General features: G+C 38.1%; 1 protein-coding gene across 5 annotated transcripts in view; it reads left to right on the forward strand.

Moving 5' to 3' along the window:
• The window catches only part of plekha7b (pleckstrin homology domain containing, family A member 7b), a 215,587-nt gene that overhangs the window by 151,797 nt on the left and 51,518 nt on the right, over window positions 1-12,272 (forward strand). For 3 of the 5 annotated variants that reach the window (XM_061963930.1, XM_072913356.1, XM_072913355.1), the window contains exons 13-18: window positions 2,853-2,987; window positions 3,508-3,561; window positions 5,792-5,872; window positions 6,517-6,585; window positions 7,523-7,603; window positions 11,872-12,021. In XM_061963930.1, coding sequence (XP_061819914.1) covers window positions 2,853-2,987; window positions 3,508-3,561; window positions 5,792-5,872; window positions 6,517-6,585; window positions 7,523-7,603; window positions 11,872-12,021 — 570 coding nt within the window. The remainder of the gene's footprint in view (window positions 1-2,852; window positions 2,988-3,507; window positions 3,562-5,791; window positions 5,873-6,516; window positions 6,586-7,522; window positions 7,604-11,871; window positions 12,022-12,272) is intronic. The other 2 variants (XM_061963931.1, XM_061963932.1) reach the window with 1 other exon arrangement.

Raw genomic sequence — 12,272 nt, forward strand, 5'->3', positions numbered from 1 at the left:
AAGTTACAGAATCAATTTTAACTTACTGAATCGTTTCGGATAGAATCGTTCCAAAAAAAATGAGGTCGTCCCTGAATCCTAACAGCAACCACAAATATCGAATCAAATCGTTACACCCCTAGTATATTACAGTGCTTTGCTTAGTTAGAGTTGGTTTTAGCTTATCAAGCGCCATGTATTTTCCACTATTAACAGCTGCTACTACCACACTAGCTTCTCCAGCATACAAACAGGGTCTCTCCCAGTACGCGTCTTTGACGGTCTGATGCAACAGACACTTGATCTTACTGGTTTACACTAATTCCACACCATGACACGATTGGCTGATCAGCGTGCCAACCAAAAATACTTTTTGAATGATAATACATTTTTAAACAATTCTTAACAATATTTAAAAGTATATTTAATAACACTTATTGATATACTTTTTACCAATGATTATTCCCATCAGGAAATTTCGGTTTTTAATCATAGTGGTAACAATACACACATTTTAACACTAGGTTACATAACGTTTCACTATACAACTTTTAACTTATTTTTCACTTTGTATGCTAGCTAAAGGGGAACTGCACATTTTTCTAATATTTTGCCCATCATTTACAATCCTTATGTGTGACAAGGGCACATATGTAATTTTAAATATTGAAATTTTGTTAGCTACTTGGCAGCTAACAATGTAGGTAATTCACCTTCTACACCTATAAAGCCCTCTAAAAAACATCTAAAAACCTCCAACACAGTTCTATATACAGTCGGGGTCAAAAGTGTACATACACTTGTTAAGAAAATAATGTCATGGCTGTCTTGAGTTTCCAATAATCTCTACAACTGTTGGTTTTTTTGTGATAAGAGTGATTGGAGCACAAAATTGTTTGTCACAAAAGACATTCATGAAGTTTGGTTCTTTTATGAAATTATTAAGGGTCTACTGAAAATGTGACCAAATCTGCTGGGTCAAAAGTATACATACAACAACATACATTGTAAGTGTTGGTGATGTAGAAAAGTTACAATGAAATCAAATTAGCTTCAAGGCATGGCCTCTTAACTTCATGTGAGTGATTATGATTGACGACACCTGTTGACTTCTCTGAGCCCATTTAAATAGGGCTCATGTGATGCAGTCATTAGACTCGGTTACAAATGCGACAATGGGAAAGTCAAAGGAACTCAGCACAGATCTGAAAAAACGAGTCATTGACTTGAACAAGTCAGAAAAGTCATTTGGAGCCATTTCAAAGCAGCTTAAGGTCCCAAGAGCAACTGTGCAGACAATTGTTCGTAAGTGTAAAGTACATGGCACAGTTTTGTCACTGCCACGATCAGGACGAAAACGCAACCTATCACCTGCTGCTGAGAGATAATTGGTCAGGATGATCAAGAGTCAACCGAGAACCACCAAAAAGCAGGTCTGCAATGAATTGGAAGCTCCTGGAACACAGGTGTCAGTGTCCACAGTCAAGGGTGTGTTGCATCGCCATGGACTGAGAGGCTACCATGCAAGAAGGAAGCCCTTGCTCCAGAAGTGACACCTTAAGGCTCGTCTAAAGTTCGCTGCTGATCACATGGACAAAGATAAGACCTTCTGTAGGAAAGTTCTGTGGTCAGATGTAACAAAAATTTAGCTGTTTGGCCACAATACCCAGCAATATGTTTGGAGGAGAAAAGGTGTATCCCAGGAACACCATCCTACCGTCAAGCATGGTGATGGTAGTTTTATGCTCTGAGCCTGTTTTGCTGCCAATGGAACTGGCGCTTTACAGAGAGTAATGGGACAATGAAAAAAGAGGATTACCTCCAATTTCTTCAGAACAACCTAAAATCATCAGCCCGGAGGTTGGGTCTTGGGAGCAGTTGAGTGTTCCAACAGGACAATGACCCCAAACACACGTCAAAAGTGGTAAAGGAATGGCTAAATCGGGCTAGAATTAAGGTTTTAGAATGGCCTTCCCAAATTCCTGACTTAAAAGTGTGGACAATGCTGAAGAAACAAGTCCATGTTAGAAAACCAACAAATTTAGCTGAACTGCACCAATTTTGTCAAGAGGAGTGGTCAAAAATTCAACCAGAAGCTTGCCAAGGTACATGTTATATTAACATTGCTGTATGTATACTTTTGACCCAGCAGATTTGGTCACATTTTCAGTAGACCCATAATAAATTCATACAAGAAGCAAACTTCATGAATGTTTTTTGTGACCAACAAGTATGTTCTCCAATCACTCTATCACAAAAAAATAAGAGTTGTAGAAATGATTGGAAACTCAAGACAGCCATGACATTATGTTCTTTATAAGTGTATGTCAACTTTTGACCACGACTGTATGTATTCAAGTTGCACTAATAGTTGGCTACAAGTCCATATTGTCAGTCACCTGTTCTGTTTACCGAGTATATAGGTTGTGTGCTGTGAACCAATCAATACCTTGGCACTTCTTGATGTCTACTGATTGAACCACAAGCTTGTACATAAAGTTGTCTAGTACAGTTCTATTATGTTGTAGTCCGTCCAATCATCCTGTGTGTGCCAATAGTGCCATACTATCATTGATTTAATGTGTCTCACAGGTTAAAGGTTTATGTTCTGCTGCCACATTTTTACGGACTTAACTTTCTTTAAAGGTAGTTTTTATATTTATGTCATACTGAATGTTTCTCCTGAGGTTTATCAGTCAAACAGCCCAATAAATCCCTTTTTTTCTTGCTGTCCACACAGCAGCTTTTGCTTAGTTTATGTCCACCTTTGGGCTCTTTCAGCAGCTCAATCACAATTCTGCTCAGATGTTTTTTTACGAGTCACAAGTAGGCTAACTCATGTCCCTGTGTTCTAAACCTGGGTCTGGTCACAGCCAGAGGAGTTGACCCTGCTTCTCATCCAGCTTCGGAGGCACCAGGCCAAGATGGCTGGTGTGCAAAGCCCCAGTGATGTGTTCGCTCATCTGCAGCATCAGCAGCACAACGGCCTTCTAGACCCCAGCATGCAGGTCAGCAGGGGTCCTTACTTAACCGCCTCGACCACATTTTGCAGCCACACTCGGTGCAGTGTGACCCACCACACGCCCTTCTATCCTCACCCAGCCCATCCTGACCATTCCTTGCCACCATAGACTTTGTTTCATTCAAAACGTTTGGCATGGACTTCATTTCAGGACACACATGCTAGTCAGGATCAGCAATCAAAGCATGTGGTTTGTTATTAACATAAGTACATTAATGCCTGCATTTCTCATATTGAAGCAACCATCTTTCCCTTAAGGGAGAGTGAAGTTGCAGCGTTGCTCAGTAAATACAACTCCCCCCTCTGCCTATAGAACACGTGGTCATGCTCAGGCCTCAGATAGGACGTACTTGATTACATTTTTGGTTTTGATGTTACTAACGATACAAAAAAAAGTACAAGTGAACTGTAATTGAGAACAATCCAATTAAGAGTTGTTCTCTGGTAGCCCTTAATCCTTTGCAGCTTCATTTCAAGTGATTTATCTCTTCGCTGCTCATTTGAAGGCTGATGATACTTGCATGCAACTGAAGAAGGACCTGGAGTACCTAGATCTGAAGGTGGGCCTCACTCCTCACTTTCCTTTTCTCTTCCTCCTCACCTCACCCCTACCCCTCTGCTCTGCTTTCAATGTCTCCTAACTATTAAATCAGCATGCCTGTTTTTTTCTGTGTTACATACATATTACTATGTTGACACTTTATATAATTATAATAGTAATAAAGTCATATTGTCAAGAAAATAAAGTTTTCATGTTGTGAGGAGAAAAAAACTCCTAATGTTTTTTTAAATTTTTATTACAGGTGTAATATTAAGACAATAAACCTGCAATATTGCGATCAAAATATCTACCTGCAAACTTAATTACAATTATTTTACATGTTTAGCTTCCTGTAATCATACAGCTTTTTAAAACAACTAATTTATTATTGTAGTACTACAACTTAAACCTCAATATATTACAACTTTTACATTACAACCCTTACAAGACCATTTACAACCATGTCCCACATTATTTTGTGTTTTCTCCCCTCAAAAAATATAGTCTTCTTACTTAATTTTTTCTCTAAATTTAATGCATTTTCCCCCTCATAGTTTCATTACTTTTTTTTCCAGAAAAATATGACTTTACTTTCGTAATATTACTAATCTCTTCAATCTCTTCTCTCATAACGTTAAATCTTCTTTTTTTTTCTAGAAAAAAACATGACTTGAGTAGTATGGCTAATCTTAAAATTAAAACATATTAATTAGATTTTGGAAGTTTACATTTTCCCTAATAATTTGACTTTTAAAAAATGAGACCGGTAGAAAATGGATGGATGGATGGATGGACATTTTATAACTGACTTTTTCCTAAAAGACTGTGACTTTTGTTTTAGCAAAATTACTATATAAAACTGTGACTTTTTACTCAAAATTCTACTTACATTTATGAGGGTATTTTTTCATAAATTTTCATATTTTTTCTAAAATAACAACTTTTCTTGTAACTTTATGACTTCTTCCTCAACATTTTACCACTTTTTTTGAACAAAAAATAGACTTGATTTTTATATTATGATGACTTCATTCTAACAAACAACATCTAACATTTTAGGAAAAAAAAAATTAAGGATCTTTTGTCTTCCTCCATAATTTTCTGACTTACCTAACCTTGAAAGAAATATGACAAAATTGTTGTAATATTACAACTCTACTTTCAATCAATTCATTTATCCTTTATTGTCATTGTCATAATAACACTTAAGTCATACATGAACAACAAGATTTTGTTTGAGCTTTGTCCAGCGGCATACTTTCATAACATTAAGACTTTTTTCCCGAGTTTTATACGCAATGTTATTTATAACTTTATTCCTGTTACCTAACATTTTTTGTTGTCTTTCTAGTGCATGGGTGTCCAAACGTTTTGACTGGGGGGCCGCATTGGGCTTAAAAAATTTGGCCGGCGGCCGAAAGCGGACTGCATGCAAAGTAACTGTGTATATATACACACATATATACACACATCTATGAGTACATATTATTATAATAATATAATGAATATTTAATTAATAATTATTATAATTGGTGTGTAAGAGTATGTGAAAGTTCAAGTCCTACCTTGTTTACTTCCGTGACAACCTCCTTAAGGTTTTTTTAGTCAATCAGAAATATCAAGCAGCTAATGCGCCAAACATGGATAAGTGTGGAGAGAGTGTTTTGCATGTTTTCCATCAAATTGTTTTCATGTTGACTGGACGTTTTTTTATAATATCCACAAAGCTCAATAAGCAGGGTGTGTTATGTGTGACCATGTTAGTTGCATTTTTGTACTGGTTGATTTTTGTTGTTGTTGTTGTTAGGGTCATATAAGTAAATGCTGTACTTATTTTACTAAAAGGTACAATTGAAGGCATAATTACTTTTGTTGGTCATCAGTTGGTGACAAAATAGCAGCAATCAGACCACTGAATATTTATATATGATATGGATACACCGCTCTCGATTAAATTGTTTATTGTCTTGCGGGCCAAATTGAAGTTGCTGGCGGGCCGTAGTTTGGACACCCCTGTTTTAGTGTGTTGTTTTTCTTTTCAATGTGGCCCTAATACACAAAAGTGTAATATATTCTTGCTGCATGTTGCATCCATCACCTTTTATGAGAATCAACCAGCCGTTTCTACACACACTTTAGTAAATGAGGAATTAAACAAAAAACACTGACACTGATAAAGGTGAGGGTTGCCACTTAATGCTGGACAATACTTTTTGTAATCCCTCTCTCCATTTCCTGTTTCAAAACAGATCCAAAGTAATGAGCCGCTGATTGTTTCAGTTCACAGTGGGTTTGGAAACTCTCCTTCAAGTTTTGGATTCTGTTGCAATGTAAGGATGTTGTTGGTGTGCAAAGTCAAATAATCAATTGCAGTGCATCCCTGCATTGGGCCAATCATAGCCTGCAATGAGATGTTGATATGGCGGATGTGATCAAACCAAAAGCCTACATTTTGTTTTCCTGCATGCCATAAAGCATCACTACATTCAATGATTTTTGTTTTAAGGGGGACTGATATTGACCTACATTTTATCTGCATAATGAAAACACATAATTTGTATAATTTATCTTCCAATGTGCTTGCTTGAGAATTTAGTATGATTGCTAGATCAAAGTCATGTCTTTATATCAAATCCTACTAAATTCTCACAAAAACATTCTCTGTACACATACATACAATACAGCACAATACTGCCATATTGCTTTTTATTATGAGCTAACATTTCTCTATTTATATGAATGTTTACTAAACTTTTCTTTTTCCAGCTCATGCTCCTTTGGGCCCTGTGATGTTCTTTTCCCCACTCCATTATTTGATCTTCTCTCTACATCCATATGCTTGACTTGTCTTGTAGCCACACTGTTTGTTGATATCCCATGCAATATTTATGCGCTAAGTGTTGAAATCATCCAAATATGCGGTCATAGTGGTGTGAAATGTTCCATTTTGCTTTGTGGCTATCGGCCATTTCAGGTTACTGGACGCGAAAGCCTCAGGAAAGAAGCACAAAGGCCTGTGAAAATAGCTGAAAGTGATGCTGATGTAAGTTCAACTTGTTTTTTAATGAAGTGTGACTTAAGTGTGTCTTTCTATGTGGTTTGTGTGTGTGTTAAGTTAAACAGAGGCTATGGAGGCGAGGGAGCATAAATCCACTGCAACACAGTTGGGACTCCCACCCAGACAGCACTGTGAGGGCCTTAAGAGTATCGACCACAGCTTTTATTTTCTTCCCTGCAATTTAAAGGGAAAAATACATGTAATGGGACTTTTAGATGTTGAGCTGTTAAATTTTTCAGTTTGATTTGCCCGACGCTGCTTTGCGCGCTCTCTTTGTTTGCCGCCAAATAGAGGTAAATAGGATGGATGTCCTGGCTTTTCATCATTAGCATTGTTCCACTTTAACAATTTATAAGCAAATTGCCAGAAATTTTATCTGAACAATGAATATTTCATGCAATTAAAACAACAATATACGGCCTCAGCAAAATAAAAACAGCTTAATAATTAATTGAACAGAATGATAAGTAGATCTGAGAAAAATACACAGTGTGAGAAAGACTGTGAAGTTGGCAGCCGTATGTTGTTTGCATAAACACATAACCCATTTCTCAGAAAAACACATCTGTCACTCCTAATAAACACACTTTTGGCCAAAAAGTGAATATGAAATCATGGATTTTTGATTACAATTGCTCATAATAGCTGTTACCAGATCTGGAGACACTGTAGATCTATTTTTTTCACTGCCGTACAGAAAGAAAGTCCTCTGGAAATGAAACTTATTGACGTATTTACACAGAAAAGGTCAGTTTATTTGTATCTAGCTGAAGACAGTTGACTTGTATTAAAAACATTAACTGTACTCCACTGTTTGCTACGTTCAGTTTCACATTTACACTACTGTAATACGAACGGAAATTAGGATACTATAATGATTATAATATGAATATCATAAATGTATTTTTTGTCTCTCCTCTAGGTGAAATTAAGCCGACTGTGTGAACAAGACAAGATTCTTCAGGAGCTAGAAGCCAGGATACGCACGTTGAAGGAGGACAAGGTCGTTTTTCAAACATTGCCGTATTTAGTTAATAATTTAGGGTGTACGATTTTTTTTTTACTCTTTTAAAAAGATATATGATGATTTCAATCTACATTTAACACACTACCTTGTGGTCTAGATCAGGGGTCCTTAACCTTTTTGACCTCGTGGTTCAACTTTTCTGCTACCGAGGGGCCCGGGTCCTACTCAAATATTAACACTGAATTAGTAATCTTACTTTTGATTTTAATCATATTAAATGATTATATCTAACCTACTTACAGTTTACGGGATAAACCTTGTCAAATGATATGAAAGCATGTGTTAAACACAAAGATTATTACCAATGCTTATGTCAGGCTGATTACAAAAAAAACCTAATCAAATATATTGCAAAAGAAGGGACACATAAAAACTGTCCATCCATTTTATATACCGCTTATTCTCACTAGTTGAAGCCTATCCCAGCTGACTTTGGGCAAGAGTACACCCTAGACTGGTTGCGAGCCAATCGCAGGGCACATATTGACAAATGACCATTCACACTTGCCTGATTACCCATGGACAATTTAGAACAGTGGTTCTCAAACTTTTATCACCTCAAAAAAAACTTGGTTCTCCAAATACCACCATAATGACCAATATTAAAATGCAGTAGCGTAGTAGGCCCAAGTATTAATTAAAAACGAGGCAGCGTTTTATTTGAAAAGTATATGTAATGGTTTTGGCCACTGTAACATCACAAACAGCAATTCATTAATTAATTAGATTGCGCTTTTCTATCAACTAGATCAGGGGTGGGCAATTAATTTTTACCGGGGGCAGCATGAGCAACCCGAGCACTGCTGGAGGGCCACATCGACAATATTTCAATAAAATTTTGCTCAATATTATTTTTGATATATACCGTAAGATAAATAATAATAATAATAATAATTAATAATAATAATAATACTTTCATTTAACCTAACTTAACTTCATACCAAAAGCACTGCTTTGGAAATAATTTGTACGCCTTTCAGAGATCACATTTAGTTCCCCTTAAACATCCTCATGTTGCACAATGAAATGTAAGCATAAGATGAAGTGTGCATTCCTGTAACTTTCTCTAGTAACAGCATTCCATGATTAATATCAATAAATTAACATTAATAATAAATTACAGTAAAATAAGCACACGTGTGACTGCGGAGTCATAGTGTAACTTTGTGTGGTGTTTGAGTTGTCCGATTTTTTGTGTGGCCATAAACGCACCAGTGGCTTAGTGCTATGCGTGTTGGCCTGGTTTGTACGGCAGAAAATGACTAGTTTTTCGAGATAGAAGTGTTTTACTCATGTTTTTGGTGTGGTTTTGGCCGAATATAAACAGTTTTGCTCAATAAAGTGATCAATATAATTCCTGTCCTCGAAGCATCTCGATAGACGTTACAATAATTGAACGGTGTTCAATTGAACGGTGTTGACGAACACCGTTAATGCCGCTTGTTGTCACTGTCACTCAGAGTTGCATTGCAAAATTACACAGAATAAATGTGTTTATTTTGTTTAGAATTCAGATGGGATTTGATTTGGTGCGCGGCATAGATTTGCTGTGTGCAGATGACGCTTGAGCAGTGCGCAATTGCGCAGGCGCGCACCTTAGAGGGAACGTTGCTTGGCAGTCCATGTCTTGTTGAAAACACGGCATTCGTCATCAACTTTTCTCTTTTTAACGTCTCGGGTGTAAACCGTGCATCACTTGTTGCTGTGCACCTTCACTCGGAGGTTGCACACGGACATACGCCCATAAATAACACTTTTCAAAAGAAAAGCAGCACAGTTGTATTGTGCGCACGACATAGATGTTTTTTCAACTTTATTTTGTAATTTGTGATTGCAGCTGTTCACATTCACTCACATTCACGCGCATACGTCCACACGGAAGTAATACAAATAACGCTTTTCAAAACAAAAGCAGCACCGTTGTATTGCACACTCGACATAGATACTTTTTAAAATGTATTTTGTATTTTATGATTGGCCTCACGCAGGCCGGACAGGGACGCACAAAGGGCCGGATGTGGCCCGCGGGCCGCAGAATGCCCAGGTCTGAACTAGATACTCAAAGCGCTCACATTCACACTTCGGTGGTGGTAAGCTACATTTGTAGCCACAGCTACCCTGGGGTACACTGACGGCTCCTCCGACCACCACCTATCATTCATTCACCTGTGTGAGCGGCACTGGGGGCAAGGGTGAAGTGTCTTGCCCTAGGACACAACGGCAGTGATTTGGATAGCAAGATGCGTGGAGCGAACCTGAAACCCTCAAGTTTCTGGCACGGCCGCTCTTCTGGCACTGCTGCTCTACCCACCACTCAACGCTACGCTGTCCACAATGTGTTTGGAAAATAAAACAATGTACTTTAATAATCAAATGATTCTTTGGTGTGCCACTAGATGGAGCCCGCGTACCACTAGTGGTACATGTACCATAGTTTGAAAATCACTGATTTTGAGTTTTCAATTATTAACCGAACATGCATATTTTGGAATGTGAAAGGAAGACCTAAGTACCTGGAGAAGACCCACGCACACACAGGGACAATATGCAACCTCCGCAAAGAGATGTCCAAACAGAGATTCAAACCCAGAGCTCCCGATCTCCTGACTGTGTAAATATGCTAATCACTAGGCCACCGTGCGCTTGTGTTAAAAGAAATAAGTTCTCAATAATAATGATATTTATGTCCAAAGACATGCACCTGGGGATAGGTTGATTGGCAACACTAAATTGGCCCTAGTGTGTGAATGTGAGTGTGAATGTTGTCTGTCTATCTGTGTTGGCCCTGGGATGAGGTGGCGACTTGTCCAGGATGTACCCCGCCCACCGCCCAAATGCAGCTGAGATAGGCTCCAGCACCCTCCACGACCCCAAAAGGGACAAGCGGTAGAAAATGGATGGATGGATGGATGTTTTCCTAAATAAATTGTCAACAGAATTTAAGTGCTGTTCAACTGTTTCACCACTTTCGTCATTATAAGCCTCTCTATGACTTAAGCTTGAGACTGCTTGTTTGATATTGTCATTACTGCCACAAGGAGTGGAAACATGTACTACAACTGAGTACTGCTGCGGCACATACGGACCACAAATGAGAAACAGATATTTTTTGGAGGTACGGGTATGGTTAAAAAACACTGGTCGAGACAGTATGTATTAAATGCGGTTTGGTGTAAATTGTACATACATTTTGCTCCAGAGTAACATTTAGAACCCCTTTTTTTAGTCTGTCTGCAAACGGTTTGTATGTGTGGAGGCGTTTCCTTTAGATTGCAAATTAATCCATGCATGCATGTGGCAACCCATCAGTCTTACTGTTCTGTCTACCCTTCTGTCTTTTTTTTGACAAGTTTGTACTGTAAATCTAATTCCGTTGTACTTTTTAAGTGCATTGACAATAAAGTTCCATTCCATTCCACCCTCTCTAAAAGTATCAATTTAGCTACATACCTTGAATATGAATATCACCACTATTTTCTTTCAGTCACGGTCAAAAATAGTCGAGTATATATAATAAGGCACACCTGCACATTCTCAGATCGATAGAGGGCTGCATTAAAAGTTGTTGGTAAAATGAATTTTTAATTTTAAAGACTTTCTCAGAGCAGGCGTGATAACATGAAACAAGAAGAAATAACACTGAAAGCTGCATGCATCGGCACAAAAAAGAAGAGCAGAGGGGGGGCCTGGCAGAGAGCATGAACTAAAAGTGCCCACATGAGTACGGCCGTCAATCTGTGATATCACAAATGGCCCACTGTTAAAAAAATACTTCATAAGACAGCATTCGGTGTCATCAAAACTGCATGCAAACTGCATGAACCTTCTGATATGATGCTTTGGCATGGTTTAACAATAGTATCCAACATCTTAACATTTATAAGTCAGAAAAGAAGAACATTTTAATAGGTCCCCATTAATTAATGCTCACATTGTAGCTAAACACCGTGCTAATATGTTCCAAGTATTATGGCTAATGCACTCAGGCTATACAGAATGCAACAGCAAAGTGGTGTCTGTATTATTCTCATTGGTGCACATATGTAACCATTCTCTGTAAACCAATCACCACACTGGTGTGTTGACTCTACCTTTTAAATAGAAGCATACTGGCAACTGTTGGATCAATTTGCATGGTCCCTTCACAACCTTTGCCGTAGAAACAAAAAACTAAACTAAGTCCAGGGCTAATGTCATTGCAATGCAACCTTGAACTGTGACCGTGTCTTCATGTGACTGTGCAGGACAAGCTGGAGTCTGTGTTGGATGTGTCCCACCGACAGATGGAGCAGTACATAGCTCAGCCAGCACACGTGGAGAAAATCGCCTACCAGCAAAAACTACTACAAGAAGATGTGGTGCACATCAGAGCGGAAATATCCGAAGTGTCCACGGTATGTCACATATTTTAAATTTTAGCTGTGCAAACAAATAACTTACAAAAGCCATATTGCCAAATGACATACGTCTAGGACTCGCATTCCAAAGATCTGTATAAATCTACACTAATCTTGTTACTATCAAACCAGTCAACAAAACAATCTCATCTTTGTGTTTTTGCCAAATTCATTGACACCTCCTGCATGTTAAAAAGTGTCCAAGCTCTTGAAGGGAACTGCAATCCTTATGTAAGACAAGCACTCAT

This window comes from Nerophis lumbriciformis, linkage group LG06, assembly GCF_033978685.3.
Source record: "Nerophis lumbriciformis linkage group LG06, RoL_Nlum_v2.1, whole genome shotgun sequence".
In the NCBI taxonomy this organism is placed as follows: Eukaryota; Metazoa; Chordata; class Actinopteri; order Syngnathiformes; family Syngnathidae; genus Nerophis; species Nerophis lumbriciformis.